The 22,483-nt window shown below is 48.4% G+C and overlaps 1 protein-coding gene across 1 annotated transcript in view; it reads right to left on the reverse strand.

Moving 5' to 3' along the window:
• Positions 1 to 15,190: 15,190 nt before the first annotated feature.
• Positions 15,191 to 22,483, reverse strand: part of LOC135571539 (uncharacterized) — a 61,104-nt gene continuing 53,811 nt past the window's right edge. The window contains exons 2-4 of the mRNA XM_065018143.1: positions 17,165 to 17,344; positions 15,618 to 17,058; positions 15,191 to 15,559 (exon numbers count right to left, since the gene is read on the reverse strand). Coding sequence (XP_064874215.1) covers positions 15,191 to 15,559; positions 15,618 to 17,058; positions 17,165 to 17,344 — 1,990 coding nt within the window. The remainder of the gene's footprint in view (positions 15,560 to 15,617; positions 17,059 to 17,164; positions 17,345 to 22,483) is intronic.

A 22,483-nucleotide genomic window follows, 5' to 3' on the forward strand; every position in this document is an offset into this window, starting at 1 on the left:
GTTCTACTAACAGACAGACAGAGACCGGGAGAGAAAGACAGAGAGGTGTTCTACTAACAGACAGACAGAGACCGAGAGAGAAAGACAGAGAGGTGTTCTACTAACAGAAAGACAGAGAGGTGTTCTACTAACAGACAGACAGAGAGGTGTTCTACTAACAGACAGACAGAGACCGAGAGAGAAAGACAGAGAGGTGTTCTACTAACAGACAGACAGAGACCGAGAGAGAAAGACAGAGAGGTGTTCTACTAACAGACAGACAGAGACCGAGAGAGAAAGACAGAGAGGTGTTCTACTAACAGACAGACAGAGACCGAGAGAGAAAGACAGAGAGGTGTTCTACTAACAGACAGACAGAGACCGAGAGAGAAAGACAGAGAGGTGTTCTACTAACAGACAGACAGAGACCGAGAGAGAAAGACAGAGAGGTGTTCTACTAACAGACAGACAGAGACCGAGAGAGAGAAAGACAGAGAGGTGTTCTACTAACAGACAGACAGAGACCGAGAGAGAAAGACAGAGAGGTGTTCTACTAACAGACAGACAGAGACCGAGAGAGAAAGACAGAGAGGTGTTCTACTAACAGACAGACAGAGACCGAGAGAGAAAGACAGAGAGGTGTTCTACTAACAGACAGACAGAGACCGAGAGAGAAAGACAGAGAGGTGTTCTACTAACAGACAGACAGAGACCGAGAGAGAAAGACAGAGAGGTGTTCTACTAACAGACAGACAGAGACCGAGAGAGAAAGATAGAGAGGTGTTCTACTAACAGACAGACAGAGACCGAGAGAGAAAGACAGAGAGGTGTTCTACTAACAGACAGACAGAGACCGAGAGAGAAAGAAAGAGAGGTGTTCTACTAACAGACAGACACTAACAGACAGACAGAGACCGGGAGAGAAAGACAGAGAGGTGTTCTACTAACAGACAGACAGAGACTGAGAGAGAAAGACAGAGAGGTGTTCTACTAACAGACAGACAGAGACCGAGAGAGAAAGACAGAGAGGTGTTCTACTAACAGACAGACAGAGACTGAGAGAGAAAGACCGAGAGGTGTTCTAATAACAGACAGACAGAGACCGAGAGAGAAAGACAGAGAGGTGTTCTACTAACAGACAGACAGAGACCGGGAGAGAAAGACAGAGAGGTGTTCTACTAACAGACAGACAGAGACCGAGAGAGAAAGACAGAGAGGTGTTCTACTAACAGACAGACAGAGACCGAGAGAGAAAGACAGAGAGGTGTTCTACTAACAGACAGACAGAGACCGAGAGAGAAAGACAGAGAGGTGTTCTACTAACAGACAGACAGAGACCGAGAGAGAAAGACAGAGAGGTGTTCTACTAACAGACAGACAGAGACCGAGAGAGAAAGATAGAGAGGTGTTCTACTAACAGACAGACAGACAGAGACCGAGAGAGAAAGACAGAGAGGTGTTCTACTAACAGACAGACAGAGAGGTGTTCTACTAACAGACAGACAGAGACCGAGAGAGAAAGACAGAGAGGTGTTCTACTAACAGACAGACAGAGACCGAGAGAGAAAGACAGAGAGGTGTTCTACTAACAGACAGACAGAGACCGAGAGAGAAAGACAGAGAGGTGTTCTACTAACAGACAGACAGAGAGTTCTACTAACAGACAGACAGAGAGAGAAAGACAGAGAGGTGTTCTACTAACAGACAGACAGAGACTGAGAGAGAAAGACAGAGAGGTGTTCTACTAACAGACAGACAGAGACCGAGAGAGAAAGACAGAGAGGTGTTCTACTAACAGACAGACAGAGACTGAGAGAGAAAGACAGAGAGGTGTTCTACTAACAGACAGACAGAGACCGAGAGAGAAAGACAGAGAGGTGTTCTACTAACAGACAGACAGAGACCGAGAGAGAAAGACAGAGAGGTGTTCTACTAACAGACAGACAGAGACCGAGAGAGAAAGACAGAGAGGTGTTCTACTAACAGACAGACAGAGACCGGGAGAGAAAGACAGAGAGGTGTTCTACTAACAGACAGACAGAGACCAGAGAGAAAGACAGAGAGGTGTTCTACTAACAGACAGACAGAGACCGGGAGAGAAAGACAGAGAGGTGTTCTACTAACAGACAGACAGAGACCGAGAGAGAAAGATAGAGAGGTGTTCTACTAACAGACAGACAGAGACCGAGAGAGAAAGACAGAGAGGTGTTCTACTAACAGACAGACAGAGAGGTGTTCTACTAACAGACAGACAGAGACCGAGAGAGAAAGACAGAGAGGTGTTCTACTAACAGACAGACAGAGACCGAGAGAGAAAGACAGAGAGGTGTTCTACTAACAGACAGACAGAGACCGAGAGAGAAAGACAGAGAGGTGTTCTACTAACAGACAGACAGAGACCGAGAGAGAAAGACAGAGAGGTGTTCTACTAACAGACAGACAGAGACCGGAGAGAAAGACAGAGAGGTGTTCTACTAACAGACAGACAGAGACCGAGAGAGAAAGACAGAGAGGTGTTCTACTAACAGACAGACAGAGACCGAGAGAGAAAGACAGAGAGGTGTTCTACTAACAGACAGACAGAGACCGAGAGAGAAAGACAGAGAGGTGTTCTACTAACAGACAGACAGAGACCGAGAGAGAAAGACAGAGAGGTGTTCTACTAACAGACAGACAGAGACCGAGAGAGAAAGACAGAGAGGTGTTCTACTAACAGACAGACAGAGACCGAGAGAGAAAGAAAGACAGAGAGGTGTTCTACTAACAGACAGACAGAGACCGAGAGAGAAAGACAGAGAGGTGTTCTACTAACAGACAGACAGAGACCGAGAGAGAAAGACAGAGAGGTGTTCTACTAACAGACAGACAGAGACCGAGAGAGAAAGACAGAGAGGTGTTCTACTAACAGACAGACAGAGACCGAGAGAGAAAGACAGAGAGGTGTTCTACTAACAGACAGACAGAGACCGAGAGAGAAAGACAGAGAGGTGTTCTACTAACAGACAGACAGAGACCGAGAGAGAAAGACAGAGAGGTGTTCTACTAACAGACAGACAGAGAACAGACAGACAGAGAGGTGTTCTACTAACAGACAGACAGAGACCGAGAGAGAAAGACAGAGAGGTGTTCTACTAACAGACAGACAGAGACCGAGAGAGAAAGACAGAGAGGTGTTCTACTAACAGACAGACAGAGACCGAGAGAGAAAGACAGAGAGGTGTTCTACTAACAGACAGACAGAGACCGAGAGAGAAAGACAGAGAGGTGTTCTACTAACAGACAGACAGAGACCGAGAGAGAAAGACAGAGAGGTGTTCTACTAACAGACAGACAGAGACCGAGAGAGAAAGACAGAGAGGTGTTCTACTAACAGACAGACAGAGAGAGAGAGAAAGAGAGACCGGGAAGAAAGACAGAGAGGTGTTCTACTAACAGACAGACAGAGACCGAGAGAGAAAGACAGAGAGGTGTTCTACTAACAGACAGACAGAGACCGAGAGAGAAAGACAGAGAGGTGTTCTAACAGACAGACAGAGACCGGGAGAAAAGACAGAGAGGTGTTCTACTAACAGACAGACAGAGACCGAGAGAGAAAGACAGAGAGGTGTTCTACTAACAGACAGACAGACAGAGACAGAGACAGACAGAGAGAGAGAAAGACAGAGAGGTGTTCTACTAACAGACAGACAGAGACCGAGAGAGAAAGATAGAGAGGTGTTCTACTAACAGACAGACAGAGACCGAGAGAGAAAGACAGAGAGGTGTTCTACTAACAGACAGACAGAGACCGAGAGAGAAAGACAGAGAGGTGTTCTACTAACAGACAGACAGAGACCGAGAGAGAAAGATAGAGAGGTGTTCTACTAACAGACAGACAGAGACCGAGAGAGAAAGACAGAGAGGTGTTCTACTAACAGACAGACAGAGACCGAGAGAGAAAGAAGAGACCGGGAGAGAAAGACAGAGAGGTGTTCTACTAACAGACAGACAGAGACCGAGAGAGAAAGACAGAGAGACTAACAGACAGACAGAGAGAGAGAAAGACAGAGAGGTGTTCTACTAACAGACAGACAGAGACCGAGAGAGAAAGACAGAGAGGTGTTCTACTAACAGACAGACAGACAGAGACCGAGAGAGAAAGACAGAGAGGTGTTCTACTAACAGACAGACGAGAGAGAAAGAGAGGTGTTCTACTAACAGACAGACAGAGACCGAGAGAGAAAGACAGAGAGGTGTTCTACTAACAGACAGACAGAGACCGAGAGAGAAAGACAGAGAGGTGTTCTACTAACAGACAGACAGAGACCGAGAGAGAAAGACAGAGAGGTGTTCTACTAACAGACAGACAGACAGAGACAGACAGAGACCGGGAGAGAAAGACAGAGAGGTGTTCTACTAACAGACAGACAGAGACCGAGAGAGAAAGACAGAGAGGTGTTCTACTAACAGACAGACAGAGACCGAGAGAGAAAGACAGAGAGGTGTTCTACTAACAGACAGACAGAGACCGAGAGAGAAAGACAGAGAGGTGTTCTACTAACAGACAGACAGAGACCGAGAGAGAAAGACAGAGAGGTGTTCTACTAACAGACAGACAGAGACCGAGAGAGAAAGACAGAGAGGTGTTCTACTAACAGACAGAGACAGAGACCGAGAGAGAAAGACAGAGAGGTTTTCTACTAACAGACAGACAGAGACCGAGAGAGAAAGACAGAGAGGTGTTCTACTAACAGACAGACAGAGACCGAGAGAGAAAGACAGAGAGGTGCTCTCCTAACAGACAGACAGAGACCGGGAGAAAAAGACAGAGAGGTGTTCTACTAACAGACAGACAGAGACCGGGAGAGAAAGACAGAGAGGTGTTCTACTAACAGACAGACAGAGACCGAGAGAGAAAGACAGAGAGGTGTTCTACTAACAGAAAGACAGAGAGGTGTTCTACTAACAGACAGACAGAGAAGTGTTCTACTAACAGACAGACAGAGACCGGGAGAGAAAGACAGAGAGGTGTTCTACTAACAGACAGACAGAGACCGAGAGAGAAAGATAGAGAGGTGTTCTACTAAAAGACAGACAGAGACCGAGAGAGAAAGACAGAGAGGTGTTCTACTAACAGACAGACAGAGACCGAGAGAGAAAGACAGAGAGGTGTTCTAATAACAGACAGACAGAGACCGAGAGAGAAAGATAGAGAGGTGTTCTACTAACAGACAGACAGAGACCGAGAGAGAAAGACAGAGAGGTGTTCTACTAACAGACAGACAGAGACCGAGAGAGAAAGATAGAGAGGTGTTCTACTAACAGACAGACAGAGACCGAGAGAGAAAGACAGAGAGGTGTTCTACTAACAGACAGACAGAGACCGAGAGAGAAAGACAGAGAGGTGTTCTACTAACAGACAGACAGAGACCGAGAGAGAAAGATAGAGAGGTGTTCTACTAACAGACAGACAGAGACCGAGAGAGAAAGACAGAGAGGTGTTCTACTAACAGACATACAGAGACCGAGAGAGAAAGACCGAGACCGGGAGAGAAAGACAGAGAGGTTTTCTACTAACAGACAGACAGAGACCGAGAGAGAAAGACAGAGAGGTGTTCTACTAACAGACAGACAGAGACCGAGAGAGAAAGACAGAGAGGTGCTCTACTAACAGACAGACAGAGACCGGGAGAGAAAGACAGAGAGGTGTTCTACTAACAGACAGACAGAGACCGAGAGAGAAAGACAGAGAGGTGTTCTACTAACAGACAGACAGAGACCGAGAGAGAAAGACAGAGAGGTGTTCTACTAACAACAGAAAGACAGAGAGGTGTTCTACTAACAGACAGAGACAGAGACCGGGAGAGAAAGACAGAGAGGTGTTCTACTAACAGACAGACAGAGACCGAGAGAGAAAGACAGAGAGGTGTTCTACTAACAGACAGACAGAGACCGAGAGAGAAAGACAGAGAGGTGTTCTACTAACAGACAGACAGAGACCGAGAGAGAAAGACAGAGAGGTGTTCTACTAACAGACAGACAGAGACCGAGAGAGAAAGATAGAGAGGTGTTCTACTAACAGACAGACAGAGACCGAGAGAGAAAGACAGAGAGGTGTTCTACTAACAGACAGACAGAGAGGAGAGAAAGACCGAGACCGGGAGAGAAAGACAGAGAGGTGTTCTACTAACAGACAGACAGAGACCGAGAGAGAAAGACAGAGAGGTGTTCTACTAACAGACAGACAGAGACCGAGAGAGAAAGACAGAGAGGTGCTCTACTAACAGACAGACAGAGACCGGGAGAGAAAAGACAGAGAGGTGTTCTACTAACAGACAGACAGAGACCGAGAGAGAAAGACAGAGAGGTGTTCTACTAACAGACAGACAGAGACCGAGAGAGAAAGACAGAGAGGTGTTCTACTAACAGACAGACAGAGACCGAGAGAGAAAGATAGAGAGGTGTTCTACTAACAGACAGACAGAGACCGAGAGAGAAAGACAGAGAGGTGTTCTACTAACAGACAGACAGAGACCGAGAGAGAAAGACAGAGAGGTGTTCTACTAACAGACAGACAGAGACCGAGAGAGAAAGAAAGAGAGGTGTTCTACTAACAGACAGACAGAGACCGAGAGAGAAAGACAGAGAGGTGTTCTACTAACAGACAGACAGAGACCGAGAGAGAAAGACAGAGAGGTGTTCTACTAACAGACAGACAGAGACCGAGAGAGAAAGACAGAGAGGTGTTCTACTAACAGACAGACAGAGACCGGGAGAGAAAGACAGAGAGGTGTTCTACTAACAGACAGACAGAGACCGAGAGAGAAAGACAGAGAGGTGTTCTACTAACAGACAGACAGAGACCGAGAGAGAAAGACCGAGACCGGGAGAGAAAGACAGAGAGGTGTTCTACTAACAGACAGACAGAGACCGAGAGAGAAAGACAGAGAGGTGTTCTACTAACAGACAGACAGAGACCGAGAGAGAAAGACAGAGAGGTGTTCTACTAACAGACAGACAGAGACCAGAGAGAAAGACAGAGAGGTGTTCTACTAACAGACAGACAGAGACCGAGAGAGAAAGACAGAGAGGTGTTCTACTAACAGACAGACAGAGACCGAGAGAGAAAGACAGAGAGGTGTTCTACTAACAGACAGACAGAGACCGAGAGAGAAAGACAGAGAGGTGTTCTACTAACAGACAGACAGAGACCGAGAGAGAAAGACAGAGACGTGTTCTACTAACAGAAAGACAGAGAGGTGTTCTACTAACAGACAGACAGAGACCGGGAGAGAAAGACAGAGAGGTGTTCTACTAACAGACAGACAGAGACCGGGAGAGAAAGACAGAGAGGTGTTCTACTAACAGACAGACAGAGACCGAGAGAGAAAGATAGAGAGGTGTTCTACTAACAGACAGACAGAGACCGAGAGAGAAAGACAGAGAGGTGTTCTACTAACAGACATACAGAGACCGAGAGAGAAAGACCGAGACCGGGAGAGAAAGACAGAGAGGTGTTCTACTAACAGACAGACAGAGAGAAAGACCGAGACCGGGAGAGAAAGACAGAGAGGTGTTCTACTAACAGACAGACAGAGACCGAGAGAGAAAGACAGAGAGGTGTTCTACTAACAGACAGACAGAGACCGAGAGAGAAAGACAGAGAGGTGTTCTACTAACAGACAGACAGAGACCGAGAGAGAAAGACAGAGAGGTGTTCTACTAACAGACAGACAGAGACCGAGAGAGAAAGACAGAGAGGTGTTCTACTAACAGACAGACAGAGACCGAGAGAGAAAGACAGAGAGGTGTTCTACTAACAGACAGACAGAGACCGAGAGAGAAAGACAGAGAGGTGTTCTACTAACAGACAGACAGAGACCGGGAGAGAAAGACAGAGAGGTGTTCTACTAACAGACAGACAGAGACCGAGAGAGAAAGATAGAGAGGTGTTCTACTAACAGACAGACAGAGACCGAGAGAGAAAGACAGAGAGGTGTTCTACTAACAGACAGACAGAGACCGAGAGAGAAAGACAGAGAGGTGTTCTACTAACAGACAGACAGAGACCGAGAGAGAAAGAAAGAGAGGTGTTCTACTAACAGACAGACAGAGAGGTGTTCTACTAACAGACAGACAGAGACCGGGAGAGAAAGACAGAGAGGTGTTCTACTAACAGACAGACAGAGACCGAGAGAGAAAGATAGAAAGGTGTTCTACTAACAGACAGACAGAGACCGAGAGAGAAAGACAGAGAGGTGTTCTACTAACAGACAGAGAGAGACCGAGACCGGGAGAGAAAGACAGAGAGGTGTTCTACTAACAGACAGACAGAGACCGAGAGAGAAAGACAGAGAGGTGTTCTACTAACAGACAGACAGAGACCGAGAGAGAAAGACAGAGAGGTGTTCTACTAACAGACAGACAGAGACCGAGAGAGAAAGACAGAGAGGTGTTCTACTAACAGACAGACAGAGACCGAGAGAGAAAGACAGAGAGGTGTTCTACTAACAGACAGACAGAGACCGAGAGAGAAAGACAGAGAGGTGTTCTACTAACAGACAGACAGAGACCGAGAGAGAAAGAAAGAGAGGTGTTCTACTAACAGACAGACAGAGAGGTGTTCTACTAACAGACAGACAGAGACCGGGAGAGAAAGACAGAGAGGTGTTCTACTAACAGACAGACAGAGACTGAGAGAGAAAGACAGAGAGGTGTTCTACTAACAGACAGACAGAGACCGAGAGAGAAAGACAGAGAGGTGTTCTACTAACAGACAGACAGAGACTGAGAGAGAAAGACCGAGAGGTGTTCTAATAACAGACAGACAGAGACCGAGAGAGAAAGACAGAGAGGTGTTCTACTAACAGACAGACAGAGACCGGGAGAGAAAGACAGAGAGGTGTTCTACTAACAGACAGACAGAGACCGGGAGAGAAAGACAGAGAGGTGTTCTACTAACAGACAGACAGAGACCGGGAGAGAAAGACAGAGAGGTGTTCTACTAACAGACAGACAGAGACCGAGAGAGAAAGTCAGAGAGGTGTTCTACTAACAGACAGACAGAGACCGGGAGAGAAAGACAGAGAGGTGTTCTACTAACAGACAGACAGAGACCGAGAGAGAAAGATAGAGAGGTGTTCTACTAACAGACAGACAGAGACCGAGAGAGAAAGACAGAGAGGTGTTCTACTAACAGACAGACAGAGACAGACAGACAGAGAGGTGTTCTACTAACAGACAGACAGAGACCGGGAGAGAAAGACAGAGAGGTGTTCTACTAACAGACAGACAGAGACCGAGAGAGAAAGATAGAGAGGTGTTCTACTAACAGACAGACAGAGACCGAGAGAGAAAGACAGAGAGGTGTTCTACTAACAGACAGACAGAGACCGAGAGAGAAAGACAGAGAGGTGTTCTACTAACAGACAGACAGAGACCGAGAGAGAAAGATAGAGAGGTGTTCTACTAACAGACAGACAGAGACCGAGAGAGAAAGACAGAGAGGTGTTCTACTAACAGACAGACAGAGACCGAGAGAGAAAGACCGAGACCGGGAGAGAAAGACAGAGAGGTGTTCTACTAACAGACAGACAGAGACCGAGAGAGAAAGACAGAGAGGTGTTCTACTAACAGACAGACAGAGACCGGGAGAGAAAGACAGAGAGGTGTTCTACTAACAGACAGACAGAGACCGGGAGAGAAAGACAGAGAGGTGTTCTACTAACAGACAGACAGAGACCGAGAGAGAAAGACAGAGAGGTGTTCTACTAACAGACAGACAGAGACCGGAGAGAAAGACAGAGAGGTGTTCTACTAACAGACAGACAGAGACCGAGAGAGAAAGACAGAGAGGTGTTCTACTAACAGACAGACAGAGACCGAGAGAGAAAGACAGAGAGGTGTTCTACTAACAGACAGACAGAGACCGAGAGAGAAAGACAGAGAGGTGTTCTACTAACAGACAGACAGAGACCGAGAGAGAAAGACAGAGAGGTGTTCTACTAACAGACAGACAGAGACCGAGAGAGAAAGACAAAGAGGTGTTCTACTAACAGACAGACAGAGACCGAGAGAGAAAGACAGAGAGAAAGACAGAGAGGTGTTCTACTAACAGACAGACAGAGACCGAGAGAGAAAGACAGAGAGGTGTTCTACTAACAGACAGACAGAGACCGAGAGAGAAAGACAGAGAGGTGTTCTACTAACAGACAGACAGAGACCGAGAGAGACAGACAGAGAGGTGTTCTACTAACAGACAGACAGAGACCGGAGAGAAAGACAGAGAGGTGTTCTACTAACAGACAGACAGAGACCGAGAGAGAAAGATAGAGAGGTGTTCTACTAAAAGACAGACAGAGACCGAGAGAGAAAGACAGAGAGGTGTTCTACTAACAGACAGACAGAGACCGAGAGAGAAAGACAGAGAGGTGTTCTAATAACAGACAGACAGAGACCGAGAGAGAAAGATAGAGAGGTGTTCTACTAACAGACAGACAGAGACCGAGAGAGAAAGACAGAGAGGTGTTCTACTAACAGACATACAGAGACCGAGACCGGGAGAGAAAGACAGAGAGGTGTTCTACTAACAGACAGACAGAGACCGAGAGAGAAAGACAGAGAGGTGCTCTACTAACAGACAGACAGAGACCGGGAGAAAAAGACAGAGAGGTGTTCTACTAACAGACAGACAGAGACCGGGAGAGAAAGACAGAGAGGTGTTCTACTAACAGACAGACAGAGACCGAGAGAGAAAGACAGAGAGGTGTTCTACTAACAGACAGACAGAGACCGGGAGAGAAAGACAGAGAGGTGTTCTACTAACAGACAGACAGAGACCGAGAGAGAAAGATAGAGAGGTGTTCTACTAACAGACAGACAGAGACCGAGAGAGAAAGACAGAGAGGTGTTCTACTAACAGACAGACAGAGACCGAGAGAGAAAGACAGAGAGGTGTTCTACTAACAGACAGACAGAGACCGAGAGAGAAAGACAGAGAGGTGTTCTACTAACAGACAGACAGAGACCGAGAGAGAAAGACAGAGAGGTGTTCTACTAACAGACAGACAGAGACCGAGAGAGAAAGACAGAGAGGTGTTCTACTAACAGACAGACAGAGACCGAGAGAGAAAGAAAGAGAGGTGTTCTACTAACAGACAGACAGAGAGGTGTTCTACTAACAGACAGACAGAGACCGGGAGAGAAAGACAGAGAGGTGTTCTACTAACAGACAGACAGAGACCGAGAGAGATAGATAGAGAGGTGTTCTACTAACAGACAGACAGAGACCGAGAGAAAAGACAGAGAGGTGTTCTACTAACAGACATACAGAGACCGAGAGAGAAAGACCGAGACCGGGAGAGAAATACAGAGAGGTGTTCTACTAACAGACAGACAGAGACCGAGAGAGAAAGACAGAGAGGTGTTCTACTAACAGACAGACAGAGACCGAGAGAGAAAGACAGAGAGGTGTTCTACTAACAGACAGACAGAGACCGGGAGAGAAAGACAGAGAGGTGTTCTACTAACAGACAGACAGAGACCGAGAGAGAAAGACAGAGAGGTGTTCTACTAACAGACAGACAGAGACCGAGAGAGAAAGACAGAGAGGTGTTCTACTAACAGACAGACAGAGACCGAGAGAGAAAGACAGAGAGGTGTTCTACTAACAGACAGACAGAGACCGAGAGAGAAAGACAGAGACGTGTTCTACTAACAGAAAGACAGAGACCGGGAGAGAAAGACAGAGAGGTGTTCTACTAACAGACAGACAGAGACCGAGAGAGAAAGATAGAGAGGTGTTCTACTAACAGACAGACAGAGACCGAGAGAGAAAGACAGAGAGGTGTTCTACTAACAGACATACAGAGACCGAGAGAGAAAGACCGAGACCGGGAGAGAAAGACAGAGAGGTGTTCTACTAACAGACAGACAGAGACCGAGAGAGAAAGACCGAGACCGGGAGAGAAAGACAGAGAGGTGTTCTACTAAAAGACAGACAGAGACCGAGAGAGAAAGACAGAGAGGTGTTCTACTAACAGACAGACAGAGACCGAGAGAGAAAGACAGAGAGGTGTTCTACTAACAGACAGACAGAGACCGGGAGAGAAAGACAGAGAGGTGTTCTACTAACAGACAGACAGAGACCGAGAGAGAAAGATAGAGAGGTGTTCTACTAACAGACAGACAGAGACCGAGAGAGAAAGACAGAGAGGTGTTCTACTAACAGACAGACAGAGACCGAGAGAGAAAGACAGAGAGGTGTTCTACTAACAGACAGACAGAGACCGAGAGAGAAAGAAAGAGAGGTGTTCTACTAACAGACAGACAGAGAGGTGTTCTACTAACAGACAGACAGAGACCGGGAGAGAAAGACAGAGAGGTGTTCTACTAACAGACAGACAGAGAGAGAGAAAGAGAGAGAAAGACAGAAAGAGGTGTTCTACTAACAGACATACAGAGACCGAGAGAGAAAAACCGAGACCGGGAGAGAAAGACAGAGAGGTGTTCTACTAACAGACAGACAGAGACCGAGAGAGAAAGACAGAGAGGTGTTCTACTAACAGACAGACAGAGACCGGGAGAGAAAGATAGAGAGGTGTTCTACTAACAGACAGACAGAGACCGAGAGAGAAAGACAGAGAGGTGTTCTACTAACAGACAGACAGAGACCGAGAGAGAAAGACAGAGAGGTGTTCTACTAACAGACAGACAGAGACCGAGAGAGAAAGAAAGAGAGGTGTTCTACTAACAGACAGACAGAGAGGTGTTCTACTAACAGACGGAGAAAGACAGAGAGGTGTTCTACTAACAGACAGACAGACCGAGAGAGAAAGACAGAGAGGTGTTCTACTAACAGACAGACAGAGACCGAGAGAGAAAGACCGAGACCGGGAGAGAAAGACAGAGAGGTGTTCTACTAACAGACAGACAGAGACCGAGAGAGAAAGACAGAGAGGTGTTCTACTAACAGACAGACAGAGACCGAGAGAGAAAGACAGAGAGGTGTTCTACTAACAGACAGACAGAGACCGGGAGAGAAAGACAGAGAGGTGTTCTACTAACAGACAGACAGAGACCGAGAGAGAAAGACAGAGAGGTGTTCTACTAACAGACAGACAGAGACCGGGAGAGAAAGACAGAGAGGTGTCTACTAACAGACAGACAGAGACCGAGAGAGAAAGACCGAGACCGGGAGAGAAAGACAGAGAGGTGTTCTACTAACAGACAGACAGAGACCGAGAGAGAAAGACAGAGAGGTGTTCTACTAACAGACAGACAGAGACCGAGAGAGAAAGACAGAGAGGTGTTCTACTAACAGACAGACAGAGACCGAGAGAGAAAGACAGAGAGGTGTTCTACTAACAGACAGACAGAGACCGGGAGAGAAAGACAGAGAGGTGTTCTACTAACAGACAGACAGAGACCGAGAGAGAAAGATAGAGAGGTGTTCTACTAACAGACAGACAGAGACCGAGAGAGAAAGACAGAGAGGTGTTCTACTAACAGACATACAGAGACCGAGAGAGAAAGACCGAGACCGGGAGAGAAAGACAGAGAGGTGTTCTACTAACAGACAGACAGAGACCGAGAGAGAAAGACCGAGACCGGGAGAGAAAGACAGAGAGGTGTTCTACTAACAGACAGACAGAGACCGAGAGAGAAAGACAGAGAGGTGTTCTACTAACAGACAGACAGAGACCGAGAGAGAAAGACAGAGAGGTGCTCTACTAACAGACAGACAGAGAGGTGTTCTACTAACAGACAGACAGAGACCGGGAGAGAAAGACAGAGAGGTGTTCTACTAACAGACAGACAGAGACCGAGAGAGAAAGACCGAGACCGGGAGAGAAAGACAGAGAGGTGTTCTACTAACAGACAGACAGAGACCGAGAGAGAAAGACAGAGAGGTGTTCTACTAACAGAAAGACAGAGAGGTGTTCTACTAACAGAAAGACAGAGAGGTGTTCTACTAACAGACAGACAGAGACCGGGAGAGAAAGACAGAGAGGTGTTCTACTAACAGACAGACAGAGACCGGGAGAGAAAGACAGAGAGGTGTTCTACTAACAGACAGACAGAGACCGGGAGAGAAAGACAGAGAGGTGTTCTACTAACAGAAAGACAGAGAGGTGTTCTACTAACAGACAGACAGAGACCGGGAGAGAAAGACAGAGAGGTGTTCTACTAACAGACAGACAGAGACCGAGAGAGAAAGCCTGAGACCGGGAGAGAAAGACAGAGAGGTGTTCTACTAACAGACAGACAGAGAGAGAACGAGAGAGAAAGACCCAGACCGGGAGAGAAAGACAGAGAGAGGTTCTACTAACAGCTATAAAAAGTGAATAAATGGATGGACAGTGAATGAACAAATAACGGAAGGAGGTCTACATTAGTGAATCACTTCTACCACACACCCCTTCTCCCAAATCTTAGAACGGTCACGTGTATCTGTGAGACAGAAGGCAGTGGTATGCCCTTCCCGAATTGTCTTGAGCTCTATGGGGTCTTCAAGGTCATCATCATAATTAAATCAGGCTACTGCTGAACAGGTGGGACGTTGTCAGTCTCTCAAATATATCTATCGTCGTTCACCCAGACTAAACCATGGAGGACTCCTGCTGCTCAAATATATCTATCGTCGTTCACCCAGACTAAACCATGGAGGACTCCTGCTGCTCAAATATATCTATCGTCGTTCACCCAGACTAAACCATGGAGGACTCCTGCTGCTCAAATATATCTATCGTCGTTCACCCAGACTAAACCATGGAGGACTCCTGCTGCTCAAATATATCTATCGTCGTTCACCCAGACTAAACCATGGAGGACTCCTGCTGCTCAAATATATCTATCGTCGTTCACCCAGACTAAACCATGGAGGACTCCTGCTGCTCAAATATATCTATCGTCGTTCACCCAGACTAAACCATTGAGGACTCCTGCTGCATTTTTGCTTGTTTCTGACAGAGGCAGGATCATCGGTCGTAAAGTGGGCTGGAAAAACAATTTGTCTTGAGCTCCATGGGGTCTTCTAACCACAGATCTAGGACCCAAGCATCTACCCCCAGTCCTAACCTTAATCATTAGGGGGATGAAATCATACCTGACCCTGGATCAGCTGTTAAATTCTATATTCAATTTCTCGGGCCCATCTGATACCCACCCTCTCCTCAGCCAAGGTGGGACAGAGGGAGAGTAAAATGAACTTAGACACTGATCCAAGATCAGTTTAGAGTTGTAGGTACTGGGGGATTAGGGGTGTGGCTGGGGGTACTGGTGGAGTAGGGTTGTGGCTGAGGGTACTGGGGGAGTAAATGTGTGGCTGAGGGTACTGGGGGAGTAGGGGTGTGGCTGAGGGTACTGGGGGAGTAGGGATGGGGCTGGGGGTACTGGGGGAGTAAAGGTGTGGCTGAGGGTACTGGGGAGTAGGGGTGTGGCTGAGGGTACTGGGGGAGTAGGGATGGGGCTGGGGGTACTGGGGGTACTGGGGAGTAAAGGTGTGGCTGAGGGTACTGGGGGAGTAGGGGTGTGGCTGAGGGTACTGGGGGAGTAGGGTGTGGCTGAGGGTACTGGGGGAGTAGGGATGGGGCTGGGGGTACTGGGGGAGTAAAGGTGTGGCTGGGGGTACTGGGGGAGTAGGAGTGTATCTGGGGTACTGGGGGAGTGGGAGTGTAGCTGGGGGTACTGGGGGAGTAGCTGGGGTACTGGGGTGGGGGATGTAGCTGGGAGTACTGGGATGGGGGATGTAGCTGGGAGTACTGGGATGGGGGATGTCGCTGGGGGTACTGGGAGAGTAGGAGTGTGGCTGGGGGTACTGGGGAGTAGCTGGGGTACTGGGGTGGGGGATGTGGCTGGGGATACTGGGGGAGTAGCTGGGGTACTGGGGTGGGGGATGTGGCTGGGGGTACTGGGGGAGTGGGGATGTGGCTGGGAGTACTGGGGGAGCAGCAGTGTGGCTGGGGGTACTGGGGAGTAGGAGTGTGGCTGGGGTACTGGAGGAGCAGCAGTGTGGCTGGGGGTACTGGGGAGCAGCAGTGTGGCTGGGGGTACTGGGGAGTAGGAGTGTGGCTGGGGGTACTGGGGAGCAGCAGTGTGGCTGGGGGTACTGGGGGAGTAGGAGTGTGGCTGGGGTACTGGGGGAGTAGGAGTGTGGCTGGGGGTACTGGGGAGTAGGAGTGTGGCTGGGGGTACTGGGGGAGCAGCAGTGTGGCTGGGGGTACTGGGAGCAGCAGTGTGGCTGGGGGTACTGGGGGAGCAGCAGTGTGGCTGGGGGTACTGGGGGAGTAGGAGTGTGGCTGGGGGTACTGGGGGAGCAGCAGTGTGGCTGGGGTACTGGGGAGTAGGAGTGTGGCTGGGGTACTGGGGAGTAGGAGTGTGGCTGGGGGTACTGGGGTGGAGGATGTGGCTGGGGGTACTGGGGAGTAGCAGTGTGGCTGGGGGTACTGGGGAGTAGCAGTGTGGCTGGGGGTACTGGGGGAGTAGCAGTGTGGCTGGGGTACTGGGGGAGTAGCAGTGTGGCTGGGGTACTGGGGTGGGGGATGTGGCTGAGGGTACTGGGGTGGGGGATGTGGCTGAGGGTACTGGGGTGGGGGATGTGGCTGGGGGTACTGGGGTGGGGATGTGGCTGGGGTACTGGGGTAGGGGATGTGGCTGAGGGTACTGGGGTGGGGTATGTGGCTGGTGGTACTGGGGTGGGGGATGTGGTTGAGGGTAATGGGGTGGGGGATGTGGCTGGGGTACTGGGGTAGGGGATGTGGCTGGGGGTTACTGGGGGATGTGGCTGGGGGTACTGGGGTGGGGGATGTGGCTGGGGGTACTGGGGTGGGGAATGTGGCTGGGGGTACTGGGGTGGGGGATGTGGCTGAGGGTACTGGGGGAGTAGCTTGGGTACTGGGGTGGGGGATGTGGCTGGGGGTACTGGGGTGGGGGATGTGGCTGAGGGTAATGGGGTGGGGGATGTGGCTGGGGGTACTGGGGTGGGGGATGTGGCTGGGGGTACTGGGGTGGGGCATGTGGCTGGGGGTACCGGGGTGGGGGATGTGGCTGAGGGTACTGGGGTGGGGGATGTGGCTGGGGGTACTGGGGTGGGGAATGTGGCTGCAGATACACACAACCACAGTAAACAAGTAAGAGAGAGAGAGTTCAGAAGGGAAGAGTGAGATGAAAAGAGAGATTAAAATAAAGAGAAGTAAGCTAAACAAACTTGAGAGAGAAAGAAGGAGAGACCTTGGCCATGAGCGTGGTCCCAAAGCATCTCTGGTAGTTGTTATCAGAGAGGACTCCCTCCATGACACCTGGTACTGGGTTATACGAGTCACTGGACCAACACCTGCCTGATGACATGTTCAGGATCTGGGCCAGCAGTTTAGGGTCCAGACCCAACCTGGAACAGAGGAGAGGTTAGTTGAAGAGAAAGGGAGGGAAAAGATGGAGAGAGAGAGAAGTAAAGGTGAGGGAGGTGTGAAAGACTAGAGAGGTAAGAGAATGGTAGGGAAAAATAGACAGGTGTAGATAGAGACAGAGAGAGGTAGAGAAAGCTAGAGAGAAGAAGCGATAGAGGTATCGAAAAAGGGAGGTAGCGAAACAGTTGAAGTCGGAAGTTTACATACACCTTAGCCAAATACATTTAAACTCAGTTTGTCACAATCCCTGACATTGAATCCTAGTAAAAATTCCCTGTCTTCCCGGTCAGTTACGATCACCACTTTATTTTAAGAATGTGAAATGTCAGAATAATAGTAGAGAGTGATTTATTTCAGTTTTTACTTTTTCATCACATTCCCAGTGGGTCAGAAGTTTACATACACTCAATTAGTATTTGGTAGCATTGCCTTTAAAATGGTTTAACTTGGGTCAAACCTTTCAGGTAGCCTTCCACAAGCTTCCCACAATAAGTTGGGCGAATTTTGGCCCATTCCTCCTGACAGAGCTGGTGTAACTGAGTCAGGTTTGTAGGCCTCCTTGCTCGCACATGCTTTTTCAGTTCTGCCCAAAAATTTCAATAGGACAGGGCTTTGTGATGGCCACTCCAATACCTTGACTTTGTTGTCCTTAAGCTATTTTGCCACAACTTTGGAAGACGGCTTGGGGTCATTGTTCATTTGGAAGACCCATTTGTGACCAAGCTGTAACTTCCTGACTGATGTTTCGATATATCCACATAATTTTCCTCCCTCATGAAGCCATCTATTTTGTGAAGTGCACCAGTCCCTCCTGCAGCAAAGCACCCCCACAACATGATGCTGTCACCCCTGTGCTTCACGGTTGGGATGGTGTTCTTCGGCTTGCAAGCCTCCCCCTTTTTCCTCCAAACATAACGATGGTCATTATGGCCTAACAGTTGTATTTTTGTTTCATCAGACCAGAGGACATTTCTCCAAAAAGTACGATCTTTGTCCCCATGTGCAGTTGCAGACCGTAGTCTGGCTTTTTTATGGCGGTTTTGGAGCAGTGGCTTCTTACTTGCTGAGCGGCCTTTCAGGTTATGTCGATCTAGGACTCGTTTTACTGTGGATATAGATACTTTTGTACCGGTTTCCTCCAGCATCTTCACAAGGTCCTTTGCTGTTGTTCTGGGATTGATTCGCACTTCTCGCACCAAAGTACGTTCATCTCTAGGAGACAGAACGCATCTCCTTCCTGAGCGGTATGACGGCTGCATGGTCCCATGGTGTTTATACTTGCGTACTATTGCTTGTACAGATGAATGTGGTACCTTCAGGCATTTGGAAATTGCTCCCAAGGATGAACTAGACTTGTGGAGGTCTACAATTTTTTTCTGAAGTCTTGGCTGATTTCTTTTGATTCATGATGTCAAGCAAAGAGGCACTGAGTTTGAAGGTAGGGCTTGAAATACATTCACAGGTACACCTCCAGTTGACTCAAATTATGTAAATTAGCCTATCAGAAGCTTCTAAAGCCATTACATAATTTTCTGGAATTTTCCAAGCTGTTTAAAGGCACAGTCAACTTAGTGTAACTCCACAAAGTAGATGTCCTAACCGACTTGCCAAAATTATAGATTGTTAACAAGACATTTGTGGAGTGGTTGAAAAACAAGTTTTAATGACTCCAACCTAAGTGTATGTAAACGTCCAACTTCAACTGTACATAACACAACATTTGTATGTCTTTATTCTTTTGGAACTTCTGTGAGTGGAATGTTTACTGTTCATTTGATTGTTTATTTCACTTTTGTATATTATCTACTTCCCTTGCTTTGGCAATGTAGGGGCGGCAGGTAGCCTAGTGATTAGAGTGTTGGACTAGTAACCGGAAGGTTGCAAGTTCAAACCCCCGAGCTGACAAGGTACAAATCTGTTGTTCTGCCCCTGAACAGGCAGTTAACCCACTGTTCCTAGGCCGTCATTGAAAATAAGAATTTGTTCTTAACTGAGTTGCCTAGTTAAATAAAGGTAAAAAAAATAAAATGTTAACACATGTTTCCCATGCCAATGAAGTGATAGGTAGAGGTAGAGAGAGATGTAGAGATAGAGAGAGGTAAAGGACAACAACACAATTAGACCCAACCAAATCATGAGAAAATATAAAGATAATTACTTGACACATTGGAAATAATTAACAAATAAACAGAGCAAACTAGAATGCTATTTGGCCCTAAACAGAGAGTAGACAGTGGCACACTGTGTAAAGAACATCACGTCTTTATCGTGATAGAAAGAGAGAGAGAGCTGGTGAGCTATGTTAAACCCAAGGTCCTGTCTCTCTCTTCTCCATCTCTCAGTGTTAATGGCTGGTTAGGTGGAGGACTGGGTAATATTGCCTAATGCAGTATTGACGTTTATCCCTCCTGTACTTCATCATCTCTCCATCATAGAAGAAAAGTGGTTAAAGGGCACATGGGGCCATAAACCTTGCTGACACACACAAATGTCCACACACACGCATGACCCCTTCCCCCGTCCCATTCAACAGCAATCTGCCTCCAGAGGCAAGGGATGAAGAGAGTACTAGAAAGAAGGACCAATAACTACAGGACATCTGTGTGAGAGTGTAGAACGCCAGGTGACTGAGTGAGTACTATGTAAGACATCAGTAATATCAGTACTATGCGTGACATCATCAGGTTAACCAACACACCTCCATATTACAGAAATATAACAGAAGGGGAAAGAAAGTGAAAAGGTGACTGCTAGGGCCTAAGCCTTGAGAGTGGGTGTACTCTGTCGACTGTCTGTGTGTCTGGTGCATAGTACCAGTTGTCTGTGTGTCTGGTGCATAGTGCTAGTCGTCTGTCTGTGTGTCTGGTGCATAGTGCTAGTCGTCTGTCTGTGTGTCTGGTGCATAGTGCTAGTCGTCTGTCTGTGTGTCTGGTGCGTGGTGCTAGTCGTCTGTCTGTGTGTCTGGTGCGTAGTGCTAGTCGTCTGTCTGTGTGTCTGGTGCGTAGTGCTAGTCGTCTGTCTGTGTGTCTGGTGCGTAGTGCTAGTCGTCTGTCTGTGTGTCTGGTGCGTAGTGCTAGTCGTCTGTCTGTGTGTCTGGTGCGTAGTGCTAGTCGTCTATCTGTGTGTCTGGTGCGTAGTGCTAGTCGTCTGTCTGTGTGTCTGGTGCATAGTGCTAGTCGTCTGTCTGTGTGTCTGGTGCATAGTGCTAGTCGTCTGTCTGTGTGTCTGGTGCGTGGTGCTAGTCGTCTGTCTGTGTGTCTGGTGCGTAGTGCTAGTCGTCTGTCTGTGTGTCTGGTGCGTAGTGCTAGTCGTCTGTCTGTGTGTCTGGTGCGTAGTGCTAGTCGTCTGTCTGTGTGTCTGGTGCATCGTGCTAGTCGTCTGTCTGTGTGTCTGGTGCGTAGTGCTAGTCGTCTATCTGTGTGTCTGGTGCATAGTGCTAGTCGTCTGCCTGTGTGTCTGGTGTGTAATGCTAGTCGACTGTCTGTGTGTCTGGTGCGTAGTGCTAGTCGTCTGTCTGTGTGTCTGGTGCATAGTGCTAGTCGTTGTGTTGTAACAGTTTTAAAGACAGTGTAAAGTTGGCCACATCAAGACCTGTCCGTCTCACCCCAGCATAGCTTACAGGACCATAACTCTATTCTGCTCTCAATATGACTATTAAAACATCCTGGCTACTTAAGGACAGAATATGGTCTTCCTGGCCTCCTAGTCCTCCCTCCTTCCACCTGGCTCTCATTCTACCATTACTGCCAGAGCTTTTATTGGCTGTCTACTAACTAATTAAGACTGGGACTTACATTTATTCTCCCTCTCCATCTCTTTCTTTCTCTCAATATATTTTACAGTAACATTTTTTTCTCAATTTTCACATATTTTTCTCTATCTCTCCCTGGTTTTTACAGTGTGTTTTGGAAATGTGGGATACGTGACAATGCGTGTGTGTGTTTGTTTGTTTTTTATGTATGTCTCACTCATGGTGGCTTTTTCAGTTTTTGTCTGTATATTATCCTGTTGCCACACTCCTTCACTCCTCCTCCTCCTCTCATTCCCTCGCTCCATCCTGCCCCAGCCGACACCTCCTCCTCTCATTCCCTCGCTCCATCCTGCCCCAGCTGACACCTCCTCCTCTCATTCCATCCTGCCCCAGCCGACACCTCCTCCTCTAATTCCATCCTGCCCCAGCCGACACCTCCTCCTCTAATTCCATCCTGCCCCAGCCGACACCTCCTCCTCTCATTCCATCCTGCCCTAGCCGACACCTCCTCCTCTCATTCCATCCTGCCCTACCCGACACCTCCTCCTCTCATTCCATCCTGCCCTAGCCGACACCTCCTCCTCTCATTCCATCCTGCCCTAGCCAACACCTCCTCCTCCAGTTCCGCTCCATCCTGCCCCAGCCGACACCTCCTCCTCTCATTCCATCCTGCCCTAGCCGACACCACCTCCTCTCATTCCATCCTGCCCCAGCCAACACCTCCTCCTCTCATTCCATCCTGCCCTAGCCGACACCTCCTCCTCTCATTCCCTCGCTCCATCCTGCCCTACCCGACACCTCCTCCTCTCATTCCATCCTGCCCTAGCCGACACCTCCTCCTCTCATTCCATCCTGCCCTAGCCGACACCTCCTCCTCTCATTCCATCCTGCCCTAGCCGACACCTCCTCCTCTCATTCCATCCTGCCCCAGCCGACACCTCCTCCTCTCATTCCCTCCTGCCCTAGAGGACCTCCTCCTCTCATTCCATCCTGCCCTAGAGGACCTCCTCCTCTCATTCCCTCCTGCCCTAGAGGACCTCCTCCTCTCATTCCATCCTGCCCTAGAGGACCTCCTCCTCTCATTCCCTCCTGCCCTAGAGGACCTCCTCCTCTCATTCCATCCTGCCCTAGCCGACACCTCCTCCTCTCATTCCCTCCTGCCCTAGAGGACCTCCTCCTCTCATTCCATCCTGCCCTAGCCGACACCTCCTCCTCTCATTCCCTCCTGCCCTAGAGGACCTCCTCCTCTCATTCCATCCTGCCCTAGAGGACCTCCTCCTCTCATTCCATCCTGCCCTAGCCGACACCTCCTCCTCTCATTCCCTCCTGCCCTAGAGGACCTCCTTCTCTCATTCCATCCTGCCCTAGA

The sequence above is a fragment of the Oncorhynchus nerka genome, linkage group LG4 (genome assembly GCF_034236695.1).
Source record: "Oncorhynchus nerka isolate Pitt River linkage group LG4, Oner_Uvic_2.0, whole genome shotgun sequence".
NCBI classification, from domain to species: domain Eukaryota; kingdom Metazoa; phylum Chordata; class Actinopteri; order Salmoniformes; family Salmonidae; genus Oncorhynchus; species Oncorhynchus nerka.